The sequence below is a fragment of the Lycorma delicatula genome, chromosome 6 (assembly GCF_047948215.1).
Source record: "Lycorma delicatula isolate Av1 chromosome 6, ASM4794821v1, whole genome shotgun sequence".
Lineage (NCBI taxonomy): Eukaryota > Metazoa > Arthropoda > Insecta > Hemiptera > Fulgoridae > Lycorma > Lycorma delicatula.
This window is the reverse complement of record NC_134460.1, coordinates 26,811,047-26,830,623: the sequence shown is the minus strand read 5'-3', so window position 1 is coordinate 26,830,623 and position 19,577 is coordinate 26,811,047. Positions and strand designations below refer to the sequence as shown.

Genomic DNA, 19,577 nt, shown 5'->3' with positions numbered 1-19,577 from the left:
ATAAAGTTATTACGTATTCTTATAATATTTAGGGTTTCATATCTTCAGCTTTGAATTCACCTAAAAGAAAATGAGTGTTTAAGAACATAAAATGATAAAATGTCTCGTTATTTTGTGGATACACATGTGATTTGTTCATAGTATGTTATAACACATGTACATATGTCACAGAACTCATCTAAATTCAGGTAGCAAAATAGTTGTGTGTAAAATCTTCTTATTATAAGTCATGCTGAAGGATTTTTTAAAATAAATGACGGAGATGTTGTTTTCTGTTGTGAACTATTACATTTAGTTTGTTCACATATCTCTTTTGGCAATGTTTAGATTAACTTGTTCAAATTAATCATACAAATTCTAGACCTAAAAAATAAAAATTTTAAAAAGTAATATTAATGTATATGACATATAATATCAGAATGATCCATATGTTAATAAATTGCACTCCTATCCTAAAAACAATAATTACATTAATGTTAGGTGTTCCCTCATAAATATTCAATCTCTTAGAAATAAAACTGAAGAACTTGATTTATTATTATTTTTGCAACAAGTTATCACATTTTATATGCTTACTAGCATACTAATAAAGAGACTTGTTTGAAGAACTTGAACATTTCAAGTGCTTTAGTATAGCTATAGCACAGCACAAAATTGCTATAGCTTTTTGAACAGCAAAAAAATTGTTGAGGTCTCAATTTTGTTAATGATTCCCTTTAATAAAGTTGAAAGATATGTGTACTTTTGAAAAAAGTTAACATTTTAGATATTGTGTAATTAAAAATGATGACATATTATGTATGATATTCTTATATAAATTATATTCTTCTAAACAAATCCAGTCTTGTGAGAAATGTACTGGTAATTCAATTTTAGTTAGCTAAATACATCCATACCTCAATGTAACAAGATTGAGTATCTGGTCTAGAAATTTGTTGTAGATAGATTTTTTTTATTATATATTTTTGATTATATATATATAAATAATTATTTATTAGTTTACACAGAATGAAATTGAAATTATATAGTTATACATATATTGAAAATCTATACAGTTACATTGCTGTAATATCATTTTATTAGATATCTTAAATTAATGATAATTACTAAACTTTTGTTAAAAAAAAAAAAAAAAAATAGTTACCAAAATTCTTACAAATGAACAAATGTTAGTGGTCATATAAATGTAGCACCAAGCATTAACACAAAATTTCAAGTGTTAAAACATAATTAAGTTGAGTACATTTTATGTGCAGCAGTTTTTATGTTAACAATTCTTTTTAAAAATTTTCTTAGGGGGTGATGGTATATAGTCTAACGTGTGGTTAGAATTAATAAGGGATGAATAACTTAGAAATTTTAATTAGTAAAAAATTTTTAATTTAAATTGAAGGATGGTTGTATATATGAGCAGGTGATTGGTATCTAATATTATATCCATAGTTTGTCATTAAACAGACTATTGATCTATGAAATATTCTTTCTTGTGCACTTCAAAATGTTCCAATTTTTTAAATAATAGTCAACAAAGTTCTTTGTATTAGACTTATAATTATTATTGTATATTAAAATAGCAGATGCTAATAAATTGACACTTCTAACTGTTCCAAAATTATTAATAAAAAAAAAAACAAGCTGCAGCAAGTTTGTTATAAATGGTTTCATTTCAACCAGTCCAAATATTTTATTCTTTCATCAATTTCAATATCATCTTCCAAATTTAAACATTGCTTTCTTTTCTACAAATTGAAATATAGTGTTTAATGTTGTATAAAAGAGCAAAATAATAAAGATATAAAAATACCTTGTTAAGGTAAAAATCCTTTCTTGCACCAGTTAGATGTGATCAAAAGCTCTCCGTTTATTTAGTTTCATATCTTTATAATGTCATTCTTATTGTGTGAATTAAAGTTGATCAATAGAATAAGTTGGACCTAAAATTGACCTCTGTTGGATTCCATTAACTGTTTGCTATGCTAACTTGGAGGATTTTTAGTGCCTATTATCAACCATTAATTTCAGTCTTCTAGGATTGTTACAGATTTAATCTGAGATTTTATTTGCTTAGCTTTCATATAATAGCATTCTGCAGCTGAGAGAGTTAAAGATCATGGACAAGGCATGAAATATGAAGCAACATTCTGTGACCCATCCGACCCGAATATTAATTCTAATTTAGAATTACATTTAGTCTATTGGTAGGTAATGTATGGAATTATAAAATATAGGTTTTTATGAATGATATTTTTTATTGACCACTGTTAGCCAACACTGAAAACTTATCAAGTAGTTAACTTTGAGATGTAGTTATCTATTAGCTACTGTATTTGTGTTTATATTATTGTTAACATTTCTTATATACTTGTAAATTTTCTTTCTTATGAGCATTATTGCCTTAAGTAACAATCATTAATTTTTTTAAAATTATGGTTTAACTGTTAAAACAATTTATATTCATTCGAAGTGTCAAAACATCTGGATTCTTGAGTAGTTGTAAATCATTACAGCCAATCATTGTAGTAGTTGAATCATTAGTTTTTCCAAATTAAAAACTGGAAAGATCTATAAAAACAGTATTTGTGTAGCATTATAGTGAGAATAATAGAAAATAAAAAAGGAGTATGGGGTGATGACAGTACATTAATGCAACAAATAATTATATTAATTATTACAATGCAGGTGTAAAAACCACATTGAAATGTGGTTTAGCACAGGCGCGCAGATTGTTTGGGAGACTTGACATATCTGAGCGCTGCCACCTCAGGGACATCTGCCAAGAGGATCTTATGCTGCAGGGTGTAAGGACAAGGCCTTACATCATGTTAGACAAACCACCGTGAAAAGGCGGACCCCAGAACATATTGTAACCCTGAATACAGCCATTAAAAGTAACATTTTTGAACCTTTTAAATTTTTATAAAACCCAGCCTTTTATATTCGTACGAACACACTTGTAACATCGAAATACAGCAATGATTTGGCTTTGTTCGCATCAGAGGTGTGATTTTTCATCATTAAAAATTTTTGAATTTCCATATTTTACAAAAATAAACTTTTATGAAAATTTCAGTTCATAAATATGTTAAAAGTACAGAATTAAAGTCTGAATCCAACTTTAATTTTGAAAAATTGAGCCGTTTTGAAAATAATTAACCTCGAGCCTACCTTGGCTTTGAAAATGGCCATTAAAATGTACTTTTATATTTTTAATTTTTGTAAAATCTAACTCTTGATATTAGTATGGGCACACTCATAAAGCCAAATTGCTGAAGTGGTTCGGATTTGTCTACATCGTAATTTTACAAAAATAAATTGCATGAAAGTTCACTTCAAAATAGATTAAAATTAAAGTCAGAATCAGACCTTGAGTTTGGAAAAAAATTGAGCCCTTTTGAAAATAATTAACCTTGAGCTTACTGTGGCCTTGAAAACTGGCATTAAAAATTAACATTTTTTTTTTGTACATCTCATATTATTACTTTTATAAAATCTAGCCCTTTATGTTAATACGGCACACTCATAACATCGAGGTACCACAATGGTTTGGCCTTGTTCGCATCAGAATGACTTAAAAACATTTTTTACAAAAATAAATTTATAGGAAAATTCATTCCAAAATAGGTTAAAGTACAGAATTAAAGTTGGAATCCAACTTTAATTTTCGAAATTGAGTCATTTTTAAAATCACTTATCTCCGAGTCAATCGGTGGCCATGAAAACTGCCATTAAAAGTAACTTTTTAAAACATTAAGAAAAAAATATTTATTTTATGGAACTCTACACATTTAATTGGGTATAGAGCCATAAGGGGAGTCAGAAATCGATTATATTTTTTACTAATTTCCCTTAGAAACCTATTTCAGCCCATGGCCCTGAAAAATATTTTATGTTTTCCCGTACACATTCAGCGGTCGCAATTTTACCACACAGAGACCTTACAGGGTGATATGTTTGTGTCTCCTCTCTTCTTTTGTTTTTCTGTTTAGCCTCCGGAACCACTGTAAGATATTACTTCAGAGGATGAATGAGGATGATATGTATGAATGTAAATGGGAACATGCTTCTTTGTACTGTTTTAGATCTATTGTAGGTGATGTAGACTAGATTATTTTTGAAGATGATGTTTACAAAATTTTTTATTTTGTAGAATAAAACACTGAGTCTTACATTTGCCAAATATAAAGTAGGTTAAGCTATACCTTAGAAATAATTTTTTTGTTGAAAATCACAAAATGGCATCCAGAAGGGAAAAGAAAAATAGGACTTATGTCATGAACTTTTTTTGCCCATTTTGGTGTCTTAAATCAATACCTGCATGAAATACAATTAATTAGTTTTCCTTTTAATTTTCCAAAAATTAATAGGATATTCAACTGTTGACAACCTCACACACTGGTTGTGTGTGAGGGAAAAGGAACAGTTTAGTTCAAATATGTAATACTTTTTTCTTTGTGTAGATATTATATAGTCTGGATGACAGTGTTATAAAATTAAATAATTATATTCAGTAATTTTGTTACCATCCACTTAAATCTCTTTTCAGATTTACTTGCTTCTTTTCAAAATAAATAAATTGTAAGCTATTTCATATACCAACTGACTGACCGTGTATGTAGTGATCAGTGTGCTAACTTCTGAATCAATTGGGTATGAAAAAAAATAACTTCTTAAATTTTTTTAAGTAATACTAAATGTAAGATGCTTAGGTTATGAGGAAAGTAAAAGAAAAAAATCTTTTCATTAAATACTATATGTATATTTTTCATTAAAACATGCCAATGAAAATCTTATGACAACGTGTAGGAATTATAATAGGAACGCTGACATTATTTATATAATATTTATACAATTTTTCACTTATTATCACAATTATTAACAAATAAATATATTTTAACTTTCACCTGATATGTTTACTTAAAAGGAAACGTGATTTACTTGTATCTAACAATAGTATTAATAAAAGTGATATGTACGGTACGTTGTATAAATTACTGTAAAATAATACAATAAATGATGTGTATACATATAAAGTTTAACAAATTATTATAGTATTTACAAATTAAAATATTTATAACTTATTAAATACAGGTAAACTGTATGTACAATGTTCAATTAACAATCGGAGTCTAAAAATAGATGCAATTCTTGAAAATGCTTAATCAGATACAAAGGATCATCCTGTTGGGGAACAGAGGCACATAACCCCTTTAAAACACTTAGTGAATGTGTTTTTTTCATTTAATGATGGGATTTACATATTTATTTTCTACATTGACTTTGAATAATTTTTAATTCATCATCCCATGCTCACACAAGGTAATGATGCTTGGTCTCATCAACTTGATGACATAAATGCAGTTGGTAGTAACAGATTATGATAAAGAGTATTAGTTGCATAAAAATAAAATGCCATCTCTAAGTTTTCAATTATCATGAAATGGGGTTCTTTGGATTCACTGGTAACATGATAATAATTGACTTAAAGTAACATTCAATTTGATGTAAGGATCGTTACATCAATGTAGTGTAAGGATAATGTAAGTCTTTTGTGCTTCAACAGTTAACACTTTTCTTCCCAAATAAGTTATTTCTATTTTATCTGCTTCATAACACAACTGGATGCAAGCCTAATTAAAATTCAGCAGTTGATATTTTTCACTCAGATGACAATTTTTGAAATAGTATTATCAATTAAACCGTAACTACAGAATTACACTGGAAACATTGTCATGAAAAAACAAGTTATATATTTTTACTAGATTTAAAGCAGGATCCTGCAGCATCATTAAACATTTTATTTAAATTTCAAATGCCTAAATATATTTCAGATTTTGAACATTTTTCAAGAAAATCTTACTTCTTTGGTGTCTTGAATTAGCAAAATTATGAATCTAGTAATACTATTTACCCAAGATGTACTATATGGCTTTATATTCTAAATTTCTACTAACATTAATCCACTCAATAGTGCTTATTTTAGGGAAATTCAGAAATTATTTTAACATCATTAGAAAAATTCTTTTCTACTAATCAAGTTAAAAATACTTGTTTTTTTGGAAATAAGTTGCAGAATCTTTTATTGTGCTTACTATTCATCTGTCGGTTATAATTTTTTTTTGTTCTAGTCATTTTAAAATAGATTCTTTACTTTTGTATTTACATCAAGGAAGTGCAGAGAGCCTTGTATATTTTCTGTAGTCAAATGTTTTAATATTGAAATTTAGTTAGGCTGTGCTTAGTATGGTGGTAATATTTTATTTGGCATTTTTTTTTAATGAATTAAAAATGTTAAAAGCTGTAGTAAAGTTTTGAAACCAATTGTTGTATTTTATTTCTTCCTGAATTAAAGGGACATCTTTCATCCCTTTGACTGATTCTCATAAAAATTAAATAGTAATAATACTCATTCCAAACTTTTTGATCAGCATTAACCCATTCTGTAAACATAAGCAAAACAGATGCCAACACACACGTTCATAGATATAGATATATGATTTTAGTAGAATATGCGTAGATATAGAAATGTAAAATGTCAGGTACTCAAAATTTTTGTCCACTATAGTACTTACCTTGTTGTATATTATATTACTCTTCCAGTCTATAGTAGTTGGGAATGTAAAAATTGTTGACAGTCATCCAGCCAATCAAATATGAGAAGCCAGTCAACCAGCTATGTCTGTATCTGTGAATAAGTGATTTTTTTAAATTTTTTATACTCTTTTTGTAAGTCTGTGATTATACGGGATAGATAAGTTGCTGATAGGTGTCTTCCCAAATCAGCTGATTTGGAAGTCGAGAGTTTCAGTGTTCAAATCCTAGTAAAGGCTTATACTTTTATATGGATTTGAATACTAGATCATGAATACTGGTGTTCTTTGGTGGTTGGATTTCAATTAACCACACATCTCAGGAATGGTCAACTAAGACTGGACAAGACTACACTTCATTTACTCTTACATATCATCCTCATTCATCGTCTGAAGTAATACCTGAATGGTAATTCCTGGAGGCTAAACAGGAAAAAGAAGATAAATTGCTGATTGGCAAAATTGCTATGAAATACTGTTTATACTTGATTCACAACCTGTGAAGAATTTCAGCTCTTGAAACTGCTTTTGATTATAGAAAAAATACTATGGCTCTGCTCTTCCATGGTGCCAACACAAAGTATGTTAAAATGGCCCTATAATAAAATAATTAGTAGAAGTCAAAAATACGTATTTATTTAACTCTATTCAAAACAATGCAGTTTTTTGGACATGTTTGTCCATTAAAAAAATGACCACATTTGAATAATTTCTGACTTAATGGTGTTGATGTACACTAGTTTTATGATTTTTATTAAACAAACATATTGTTTCCTGTTAACAAGTAGTTGTGATATAATGGCTATCTTTTGTGTTAAATTGGTAATCCATTAGGATATTACTCTGTTTATTTCTTAAATAAAATTATTATTTGTTTTAAAATATTCAAAAATTATACTACAATATTGTTAGAAATATCTACATCAATGCTTATCAGACAAAATATACACATTTTATAATTAACCAAATTTCCATTCCATTTTCCTAACATAAGCTTCAAGCTTAAGTGGTGAATTAATCATTAAAAAAAAAATGGCTACATTAAACTGCATGTTTCAGTTTATTTTTAAGTTAATTCATTGTAGTAAAGCAAAATTAATAAAAATAATTTTTTTCACCTAGTCAAATTAAGGAAAGAAATTTAGTTGTTAATTTTAATTAATATAAAATTAGTTACTACTGTGTGTGCCTCCATAATGAGGATATCTGGGAGGTGGTGGAGGAGGTGGTGTATGATGGTGCATTGAATATATTGATGACAGACTAGCAGATGCCCAATAAGAGGGTGGAGCTTGAAATAAAGAAGGTGCAACTGATCCCGGTGTTTGCGTGACACTTGGTGTATGAACAGTGCTAGGTGGTGGTAATAATGGAGGTAATTTAGCACTAGAATGGTGTGGATGTGCACTGTAAAATGCTGCACCAATATCTGCAGCACTCTGATGGTGATATTTATAACTGTCTGGTGGTCCTGCACTGACTTGAGCTTGTGCTTGACATGCTGCCATTAGTCCATGAAAATCAAACTTATACGCATACCTTTTGCCATGTACTTTTGTCATTATGTTCTTATCATAATAATATCTGAAACAAAATACACATATATATGTATTTAATAATCAATTTATAACAGAAACATTTCTTTAATAGTAATAATGAAACAATATATTTTATATTATCCTCTGTGAATTGAAATAGTGTGTAATACAGTTTTCCAGAGAAATGCATGCATTTGTTTCTTCATATTATATAAACCTGTATTTCATAATGGCTGTGGCCCATGTAAGTCATCTGAGTTGTAAGGGACAATTGTTGAGTTGTTTTCTTCCACAATAATGATGTCCTTTGTACAATCCTTGTAGTAAACATAATAAGTGTTACTTTTAGGGCTGTATATCATTTGAATTTAAGTGGTCTTGGCATGCTGTTATTCAACAGCACTTCAACTTTGTGAGTTGTAAGTTTGGGATGGATGTTTGTTGTTTTTCAGAGTAGCCATGTTGTTTTCAGTAGCTGCAATCTTTTATCGTTGCTTACAACCATGGTTATAGGATCTAAAATACTTATATTTTCCTTTTTATGTAGCTAAATAATAATAATACAGATAACAAATACATAGGGTGGAGATATATTAATTTTCCATAAACACTTTATTGCACCTGTACATTAAACAACATGGTTTAATGTACCATGTATTTATGCTTCTGAGGAAGCAGAAATTAGTCATTTACTCACAACTCTTGTTACACCTATCAAATGATGCCTAGGCCTTTTTATGATAATATTAGTAACCAATGTATGAGCTGATAATATATTGATGCTAATGAAAAGTTATCAGCCTGTTGTCTGATGTTACATGCACATACTGATTACTTTACAGTATGATTTTTATGTCCTTCATCTTGCTTAGTATTTTATGTCATTTTAAAACGTAAAAAAGTTTTGGAAATTAACAAATACCTAAATCACTTTGTGTTTCCAAAATACAACTACGAGCATTATTATTATACTCCTTATATCAAATACAGTTTAACTGTTTTTAAGTTTACGATTAGCAAAAGAAGTTTCTATTTTAAGTTTGTTTTTTTGTAATTTTCTCATTTTAGTAAGATTATTATGCAGATTGCAGCTAAATGTGTTTGCCAATTTTTATGAAATTTCACAGAAAGATTCCATACTATTAAATGGAACAACATACACGTAATCCTTTTTCATAACTTTTTTTTTGTTTAAAAAATATAGATCAATACAGCTATTCAGATGAATGCTGACTGATAGTCTAACTCGACTTACCATCAGCTGTTTACTCTTTTCGGTGCTAAGTAAATATTAAGTTTGTTATATATATATTTTATATAATGTAGTTTAAAAAATGTTTTAAATAAAAAAAAATAATAAATAAACGGGATATATTCTGACAATTTTTATTAGTCATTGATGTCAGATGTGGTCTCTAGAGACCAAGTATATTATATTACTAATAGGGTAAGATTATTTTTAACATTTGGTAAACCTTCCCTGGTATAGAGCTCAATTTATTAAATACAGTACAGAATGAACAAAAATTTACCGTTCATAGAAGTACCATTTTTAGTTATAATTATTTTTTCATTGTTAATCTTTTAACAGTACAAGGCCAGGTATTCAGCTAAGTGTCAGCTGTGTGATAAGAAGCTTAAAAATTAGCAGTTTAATATTATACTATAATTTAATTATGTTGGCAATACTGCGCTAATTATTTTCATTGACTAGCGAACCAGTAACTGAATAAAGTGTTTATTAAAATCAGTTTCAGAGATCAGTGAAACAGATTTTATGTTAGAATAGATCTCAATCAGCTGTTTTAAATTGATGATAGACAAAAATTAAATAGGTCTAATCCCAATAAGTGATGAGATTACTGTGGTATTTATTCAGAATAGTGAAGGTTCAATGATAGGAAAGAGATAGGTTGTGATCAATCCATAGAAGAATCGTACCATAGGATCCATATCACCCAAATATGTATTTTCATAATGCTTACTTCAGGCAGCATATAGACTGCCAACTCAGTTTCATAGATAGAAATGTGTTTTTATTTAGAACACAATAATATAATAGTATTATATAGTATGATTCTTTTATTAATTAGAAAATGAATGGATTAGAGAAGTAGCTTTTCTCCAGAAATAAAAAGAGCACAAAAGGCTGACTTAGATTTTCATTAGAGAGACTTGCATCTGTATTTGTACATAGTTTTAAAGTATGTTAATGAAATTTGCAACATCAAGCTTAGGTTCAACTCTCCTTTCTTATATACATACATATTCCTGTTCCACCATTGTGGGTCTAGATGTTGACTAAGACTCTTTATTCCCTCTGTTCTTCCAAGTTTCTTCTCTATCTCCCATGAAAAGCCTTTCTTCTGCAGGTGGTCGGTCCTTCACGTCATCCAACCATCTTTTGCGTTCTCTAGGTCTTTTTCCCCTCTTCTTTCCTCACTCTTTGGATCCTATCCGTATTCATTCTTTTCACATGTCCTAGCTATCTCAATCTGCCCCCCTGCACTTTCTTTCTCAGACTTTCCATTCCAATCTCCTCTCAGATGTTTTCGTAAGGAATGAAAAGATGTTTTCATTCCTTACGCTGTCCATCCTAGTACTTCATGTTACACTTCTCAGGAATCTCATTTTACCAGTCTTCAGTTATTCCAGTCTCTCGGTTCAACACCCATGTCTCTGCTGCATACACATTACTATTGTGTATATTACTTTCGGTACATAATAGATTTTGTGCAATATTTCCTTTGTCTTCCTTAGTATTTTCTTGTTCTAGATCAAATGTCTCGCACTTTGGAACAGCTTTCCCCCTTCTCCAATCTCATTGCAATTTCATGTTCCACTCTACCATTGCCTGTTATAATAAATATGTATACTGTGTTTTTTAATATAATCACTTGAAATCATTTTTTTCTCTTGCATAAGGATTTCCTCCAGGTATTATGTCTGCTTTGATGTTAAATGTTTTTGTTGTAATAATTCAACAGTAGTTTATTTGGAACTCTACCAACAAGTTGATATTAAAAATTCAAACGGTTCAAAATTAAAAAAAAACTAGAATTTTAATTTGCTTTTACCTTAATGCTCTGCTGAGTTTATCATAATTCATGTTCGGTTTTGATTTTCTTTCACCCCATCTCCTTGCTACTTCATCTGGATCGGTTAATTTAAATTCACCATTTGTACCTTCCCATACAATGCATGATGAATTTGAAGAATCATCCAGCAATTCTAATAAAAATTGCCACAGTTGTATCTGACCTGAACCCTGGGCTGCTACCCTTGAGCTCAACACCTCATATGGATCTGTATACATGAAAAATAGAAATTAAAAATCTCTTAAAATAAAATAAATAAGGTATAACAACACTAAAAGTTTTTCATTTTTATAAATCCATATATATTTAACAGAAAATTGCTAATCTTAAATTTTTTCCTATTCATCTTAGTAGCCTTTGTTTTTCCTGTTTAGCCTCTGGTAATTACCATTCAGATAATACTTCAGAGGATGATATGTACGAGTGTAAATGAAGTGTAGTCTTGTACAGTCTTAGTTCTACCATTCCTGAGATGTGTGGTTAATTGATCATATTAATAGCCTAAATGCTACCATACCATACTTTAACACAAAACTACCAAGTAATAATATATTGTTGTATTTTATAACACAATATTAAAAGAATTGTATTTTATACAGAGATGTAACCATCAAAACACTTGATAATATTGTAGGAATTTTGTCAGTTTATTTATACTACGTCTTTAACAGTGCCTCCATATTTATACTATTCTTCTCAGAACAGTTCAATAATACCAATGCCATGTTTCAGTTTTAACTTAAGAACTAAGAGTTTTCAGCTGACAATAGGATCAGCTTAATCTATAGTAAAGCAATGACCTTGTACTTTTACTGAATCAGCTGACTGACTAGTTTTCTGTTTAAAAAACTTTCTGTTTTTTAAACTTTCAACAAAGTGATTAATAAAATAACATAGCTTGTAGACATACAGTCAACAGAGTGATCTAGGCAGTTACATTTCATGGTCTTTGATTACAAAGATTTTAGTTTTATCTGTGTATGTCGTTTAGAATGCAATTGTTGCGTTTCACAAAGTCTGAAGCAAGTTAGAAGCTGTTATCCCAGTTGGTTTTTTTTATCTATACATCATCTAATAATACCCTACAAAATTTAACAAACAATACTTACAGTATTATTCTATCTTAACACAAATTATAATTTTACATTTGCATTTATTTAAAATATTTACCTGGACAGAAACACCTTGATGTAAAATTTACTTTGTTTTGAATCGGCATCCCCGTAAGGCAAAACTGTTCTTTTTTTTTTTTTTTTACTTATTAAATATATAATTTGGGTAAAATATTAAAATGTAAAGTTACATAAAATCAAAATTATTAACCTTTGTTGGAAACAAGTTTAATATTTTAGAGAAGAATAACCTTATCACTTGTTAGTGAACTATTGATTTATGATGTATAAATTCAGGATTCAATGTACTTTATTTTGAAAGAAAGTTTAATAGAGAATAACTTTTAACTAGCATAATGTATCTATAAGTTATGTATTTGTTTACATTGTTTTATTGAAAAAAATTCGGAAAATCTCGAGTGTGGAAAAAATGACGGAAAGATATGAATTAGCATGTGTGACTGTATGTTTGTCGAAAATTTGTGTTCTATTTTCTTTCTTTAGTAAGAATATATTCATTTGAACAAATTAAAATTGCATATGTTTTTTACTTTCCTGTCTAGATAGCGCTATAACTGTAGAAGGAAAGTATTACAATTGGTTCACTTTGGACATATACGGTTTTCACTGGATCTTAACATTTTGACGCCTAAGAAACCCAAAAAACCAGATGGAAGGGATGTTAATGCACATGTGTGTGTTTGACATTGCCTTCTAAATCACCTTATATTTCCAAAACTACTGAACCGATTTTGACTAAAATTTGTCAGATTACTTCTATATATGGGGGCATTGCCATTTAATTTTCAACTTAAAAGATCAAGGAGGTGAAGCTCTAGAGCAAGGTCACCCTCAGTATCTCGAGATTTTTGCTTAGTCATATTTTTCTTAGGCACATTTGTTAATTAAAAAATAACAATATTTTCAACAAAAAAATTTTTTGCAAAATTGCACCCCCACCCCAAAAAATGCTATTGTAGTCGTCTGCTACGTTGTAACATCACAGGTGAGCGGTAGAATTAAATAAATGAATAATATTTAAAGTATAAAATAGTAATTCGGTTAGGATGGATCTTGAACTCGATCACCGGGTTGACTCTGTACCTGATACGTTAAGGCTCGCGGCTACACCAGTCTGCCAACCGTACAAGCGAAATTTGTTTTATATAAGCTGTGAAATTACATTACTTAATACCGACCGTCGCTGCTAATACCTCCATACCCGCGCGAATACGGTATGCGCGCGTGCTTTAGTTAGAATCATTTAAATAAACGAAAAAATTATTTTATTTAAATAAAATGATAAATATTTTAAATTAAATTGTATGATGTATGTGTAAGCTGTGCATCAGAAACAACTCGTCCTTCATTATTAATACAAATACATAAACGAAGTAATATTAATGTCCTATTTCATTTTACTGAAATGTATTTTACACATATGCCATATCAATTTCTTAAACATCATATTTGAAAACGTAATTTCAGAACAATAAATCCGGCAACTTTAACATCGAATTGTATGTGTTCTTTATGTAGCATTTTTTATTTTTATATTTAATCTAACAAGTTTAACAGTAACATTCTGAAATGTTTGAGGTGTGACTATTCGTTTTATTGAGAACAAAGTAGAAATGTTGTTCATGATTGGGAGAAAAATGAAGATGTTATTAAAAGATGCCGTGTTTAAAATACGTTATCGAACAGGGAAAGCTTATTTTGTCTGAATTAGAACTAGATAAAATGTAGGTTCATGAAAATTGACAGCAACTAAATTATTGTACTTCATATTATCCATCTAACTGAAGTAGGGAAGAGATATATAACACCAAAAAATATTAATGAACAAATTAATTTAGTTATTCATGTTGTTTTTTTTTCTATCGAATATTAATTTGTATTTTAGTAAATTAACCTAAAATGTTTAGGATATAAAAAAAAATTAAGCTTTTGTTTATTATTTATTTTAAGTCGCTCTTATTTTTGTAGTTGCATTTTTGATCCCGAAATCATACACATAAATACTTAAGGATTTACTATATTTATTTCGCTTTTAGTGCTATACGTATAGTTCATCTATAGTATATCTCAAGTAAGATGATAGTAAACATAATAATACACAGCTAAACAAATATTGCTCCAATATTTGTTTAGCTGTGTATCAGCTAAAACAAATATTTATACATGACGGCACCACGAATCGTGGCGGTATTTCTGTTACTGCTATTTATAGACTAATACTTTGTGATAGTGTGTAGATATTTTATCAGTCCGTTAGAGCGATAATTTTGTGACCGCAGTGGGTCTCCCCAAACCGGCATTTGACTCTGCTACTTTAAGGGCATGGCGCATTTCGGGACAGGCAGGCTCGATTTGGCTTGACAAAATATGAGCTTAGGCGTGCAGAAGTGATCAGGGAGATTGAAGGTATTGGTTCGAGTCTGGATCTGTGGATTAACTGGAAAGTTAGAAATGATTGGTGCATTGTTGAAAGATATTTAAGGTTTTTGGCGCTCGAAAGGTTTCCAGAGGGTGTTTACTGCAGAATAGCGGCTAGGGACCCGTTTGTGTGCTTTTCCGCCAGAGTAGACGCATTCAGCAATTGTGCCCCGTTGTGGGTTTATTTGTAGGTAATTTTGAATGTTTTGGTATGGTAGGTCAAAATTGCGGTGTTGCGAACAATTTTCGAGGGTATCAGATTAATATTTTGTAGTTTAATTTGTACATTTTTATTGGCTATCAGTTTTTTTTTTATTCGATGTAGAATAGTTAATTGATGGGTTTCAACACCGACGGAAATGTCTTTTTTCCAAGGCATTTGCATCTGTGACATACTGATGACTGAAATATATAATCAGATATTGAGAGTCTAAAAGATGACCTCCGGTAAAGACTATCAGGGCTAGGAACGGAGGGGGTGGTGTGGCGACCGGGATCGTCACAAGGCGGGTGCCTCTTCCTCTAAGGGGTGAGAGAGATAAGAATCATCTTCATTATTGGTGGCTCTAAATAGGACATGTAGTGCTTACTTTCGAGGCGACCAGAATGACGGCAGCCATTCGCTTCGATAGATTACCTGTGAAAAGAACCGTTTTATCTTTGGGTTTCCAGAGATGATAACAACAATTGCTCAACTAACCCGAGTAATTCTTGAAAGAATCATTTTGTCTCGCCATACGGCGATCGGAATCTGAGGCCTAACGGGGTGTTGTGGTGACCGAACTCCGCTGTGTTGATAACATCTTTTTCCTCTAGCAATTTCATTTGGATTTCTCGATCAAAGGCGCTCTGCACTGGTCGTGCAAGCTCGCTGTTTTTTTTTTTTTTTTTTAGCTGCCGGATCTAGTAATAGGAAATTTCTGATCGCCTGACATTGAATTTGATTATTAATTATTCTGACCGGTTACCATGTCTCAATTCTCTGTATAAAAGCTCGTCAAAAAAAGCAAATTAGCTCTCTTCTATCAGTCAGTTGGTAGTGCACTTATTTCATGGTAATGCAGTGTTGAACATTTTATTTATTTATAATATTATTATTTTCAATATCGTAGTCAAAATACGATAACATGTCTGCTTATTATGTTAATATTTTTAAATAAAAATTTTTCATTCGCAAAATATTTATAAGGAATGTCTTTGATATATGTTTATATGAATTCAATTCTCGACCTTAGTCAGAGAGACTATTTTAGGATAGTTCGTGCTAACATAATGTAATTGCGGTGGCCTTTTGTTAGCTGGTATGTTTGTTTTCAAACAAACTTACATTATAAACAACCGAGTCGTCTGTCCTGATATTATACTTTTTGAAACAATAAGAATATAATCAATAAGTTAATATCTATTAACATTTGATGAAAACCAAATGTTAATAGATCTATTAATAACGTATTTATTATTAAGTCTACAGTGTTCAAAAAATGATGCAACCTTATCGAAGAATGTTAGATTCTTTTGTTGTTGGTTTAATTGAGGAAAAATGGATTAAACAATGCGGCAGAGAATTATTCATCATCTTTGAATACATTAGATGTGCCAGTTATGTTCAGACCCAGAATGCCTTCAGAGAAAAGTACGATCTACACTGTACTTCATCAAATAAGTTCTCCATCAAGCGGTAGAACGACAAGTTCCAAGAGACGGGGAATGTGGTAGATGCAGACAAATGTGGTCGACCGAAAGTGCCAACACTAGAAAGGTTGATACGACGTGCAAAAGCTACATATTCTGTTAATCTCAAGAGGTCTGTGCGACGCCTATCTACCCAGTCTGGTCTCTCCTTAGTTAGTGCCCACACGCCATCGCGCAAGTGTTTAAAGATTCATCCGTACAAAATTCGTGTTGTTCACGAGTTGTTTCTTGCAAACAATGGAAAACGTGTAGCTTTTGGGCAGCGATTCATATCATCTGTAACGCCAGATGAGAAAGAACTCGATGATTGATTTCGGTATGATCAGGCACGGTCCATATTGATGGCTGCGTGAGTGCACAGAATTCACGCATTTGGTGTAGGGAAAATGCACATCAGTTGCTCGAATATCCTCTGCACGGACAAAAGTGAGTGTTTGGTGTGCAAATTCACGTAGGCTAATAATCTTCATGATACAGTGAACTGCGAACTCTACATACAGATGGTGCGATAATTTGTAAACACTATACCTGCATACCGGCTAGAGTACAAGTGGTTTCAGCAGGACAGTGCTACGGTCATATAGCGAACAACACTATGACTCTTGGATCAGTGTTTTCATGGACAAATGATTTCTAAGAGGTTGTGGCCTCCTGTTTTATCCCCTCCTGACCTTTTCTTGTGAGAACATCTTAAGGATGCTGCTTACAAACCCGAAACCTTACAATTCCCGAATTGCAGAGCGAAATTGAATATGCATCGCTGCAATTCCTCAGCAAACGTTACAGCATGTGTTTAAGAGCATGCAACGTCGAATTCAATTATGTGAATCGAATATGGAGGCCATTTTCAATAACTGTTGTAACTTACTCATTTTCCTATAAGGTTGTGTCACTTTTTGAAAACTCTATTTATTAATTATTTATGTAATGTCTTAAGTCAATAACGGTATTACACTGGACCTATATGTATCTCTTCCAGAGTATATTACGAGTAATAGCATAAGTACTGTTAATCGTGTGCATGTTAATTCTGTCGTTAAAACTCAAAATTAATTTAAATTTAATTATATATATATACATAATACATATATGTGTATTAATTACCAGTGTATATCATAGCCGCTGCTGAGTGATGAAATTGTTTTGCTGCGGCAGCAGCCGCTACATTCAAATGCCTTCTTGCGGTCGTTAACAACTGGTGATGGTGTCTTTCAACGGCCGTCACTCTCCACATAATAATATTATCGCAACATTTATTTATATATTTTATTATTTACTTTTACAAACACTGATCACTATAGATAAACACTTAAAATATTTTATTAGTCGGTCCACGTATTTTATTTATACACTTTTTTAAATCGGTTAATAAATCATGTTCATAAAGTAAAAATATGCAGAATTTAAAGTGTATTACATAATTTTTATTATTCGTTAATTTATAGTCTGTATTTTAATTTTTTATAGTAAATTTCAACCCATTTTTGAATTTTACTTTTACGATCTTAATAAATAATTAGGGAGTTAAATTTTTTAACGTTGAATATGCTGAAAAATTGCTTTAATATTTAAATATGTTTTATTTAAAAAAAATTGTAACTATTATTTTTAATAAAATTTAATTAAAAAGAAAAAATTGTCATTTTAGAGTCAGTCGTGCCTCCTTGACGGATTGGGGTAAAATTTTAATAGAAGATGGAACTTATAAAAACTAATTTTTTTTCTAAGTAAAAATGAGTTTTTATACCAGGCGGTGTCTGTTTTTGGTTTGGAATTTTTCTATATGATCGCTAATTCTTGCTTTAATGCCTTCCGAATAGCATCAGAAATGATTATGTCCGGATGCGGCAGTTGAAAAAGGTGTCCTTAAAGTTTTATTAAGCATGATTTTTAAAAAATCGCAAAAATATCCATCTTTTTCTCCTATTTCCCTATATAACTCTATAACTGTTCATTTTAGAGAAAAGATAGAGAGAGAAAAAAGTTTTGCTATAACACACAATATCATCGGTTGCAAATCGAAAAGTACGTTATTATTAATGAAAAAATAGCAATAAATGTCAAAAAAATGAAGAAAAGATAGTTTGGGGAATTTTTTCGAGTACTTATATTTTAGGTAGGACCATCAGATTTTGTCTGAAAGAACGTCTTGATATTATTAAGCAATACGGCAAGTTTCAACAAAATCGGTCCGACAGTTTTTACACAGTAATTTTGCAGTCCAGATTTAAAACAAAAAAATGTGATTTTTATAAATTGTGTAGAGCCTGAAATAAAGCCTCTGGTTACTTGAAAATTTAATCACATTTAAAAGGGCACTCAAATTTTCAAATGCATTTTGAAAAATTTAAATCGGTTAATTAGGAGAGCCTAGGGAAGTTTTCTTTTAATTGTAATATACTTTACTGTTTCTTATAACATACTTGTAATTTTAACAAAGTTTTTTTTTTTAAATCAATATCTTGTAACCTAAAAAGTTCAAATACTATACTGTTAAACGCAAATTGCTGCTGAATACCGGTCTATTAATTTATCGATAATAATTTATTCCAAAAGTTGCACATTAGCGGTCAACTTTAATGTGTTATATCTCCGGATATAATTAATAAATCAAAACTTTTTTTTAAAGAAGCGTCTTTCCGAGTACTTTTAAGCTGTGCTCTATAAAATTAATTTAGATAAAAATTTATGAAGATCTTTTAATTTGTTTAAAGCAAAAAAATTGAAAAATTGTATCTAGAGATTTTATTTCAGGTTCTACACAATTTGAAAAAATCTCTTATTTTTTAAAATATGGATTGCAGAATTATTGTACAAAAACTGTCCGACCGGTTTTGTTGAAATTTGGCGTGTTGCTTTATCATATCAAAAAGTTATTCGAGGCAAAATCTGAAGGTCCTATGTATAAGTACTCGAAAAAAATTACCAAAAAATCTTTTTTTTTTTTTTTTCTTTTATTTGACAGCTTTGCATCAATAATAACGTATTTCCCGATTTGAAACTGTGCGTTTGATATTGTGCGTAAAATTTAATAACAAAACTTCTTTCTCCCACGATCTTTTCTCTAAAATGAACAATTATCGAGTTATCTAGGGAAATAGGAGAAAAATA

At 30.2% G+C, this 19,577-nt stretch overlaps 1 protein-coding gene across 1 annotated transcript in view; it reads right to left on the bottom strand.

The window, feature by feature from the left end:
* Nucleotides 1–4,848: 4,848 nt before the first annotated feature.
* Nucleotides 4,849–19,577, bottom strand: part of LOC142326769 (uncharacterized) — a 127,997-nt gene continuing 113,268 nt past the window's right edge. The window contains exons 4-5 of the mRNA XM_075369465.1: nucleotides 11,203–11,431; nucleotides 4,849–8,171 (exon numbers count right to left, since the gene is read on the bottom strand). Coding sequence (XP_075225580.1) covers nucleotides 7,757–8,171; nucleotides 11,203–11,431 — 644 coding nt within the window. The 3' untranslated portion in view covers nucleotides 4,849–7,756. The remainder of the gene's footprint in view (nucleotides 8,172–11,202; nucleotides 11,432–19,577) is intronic.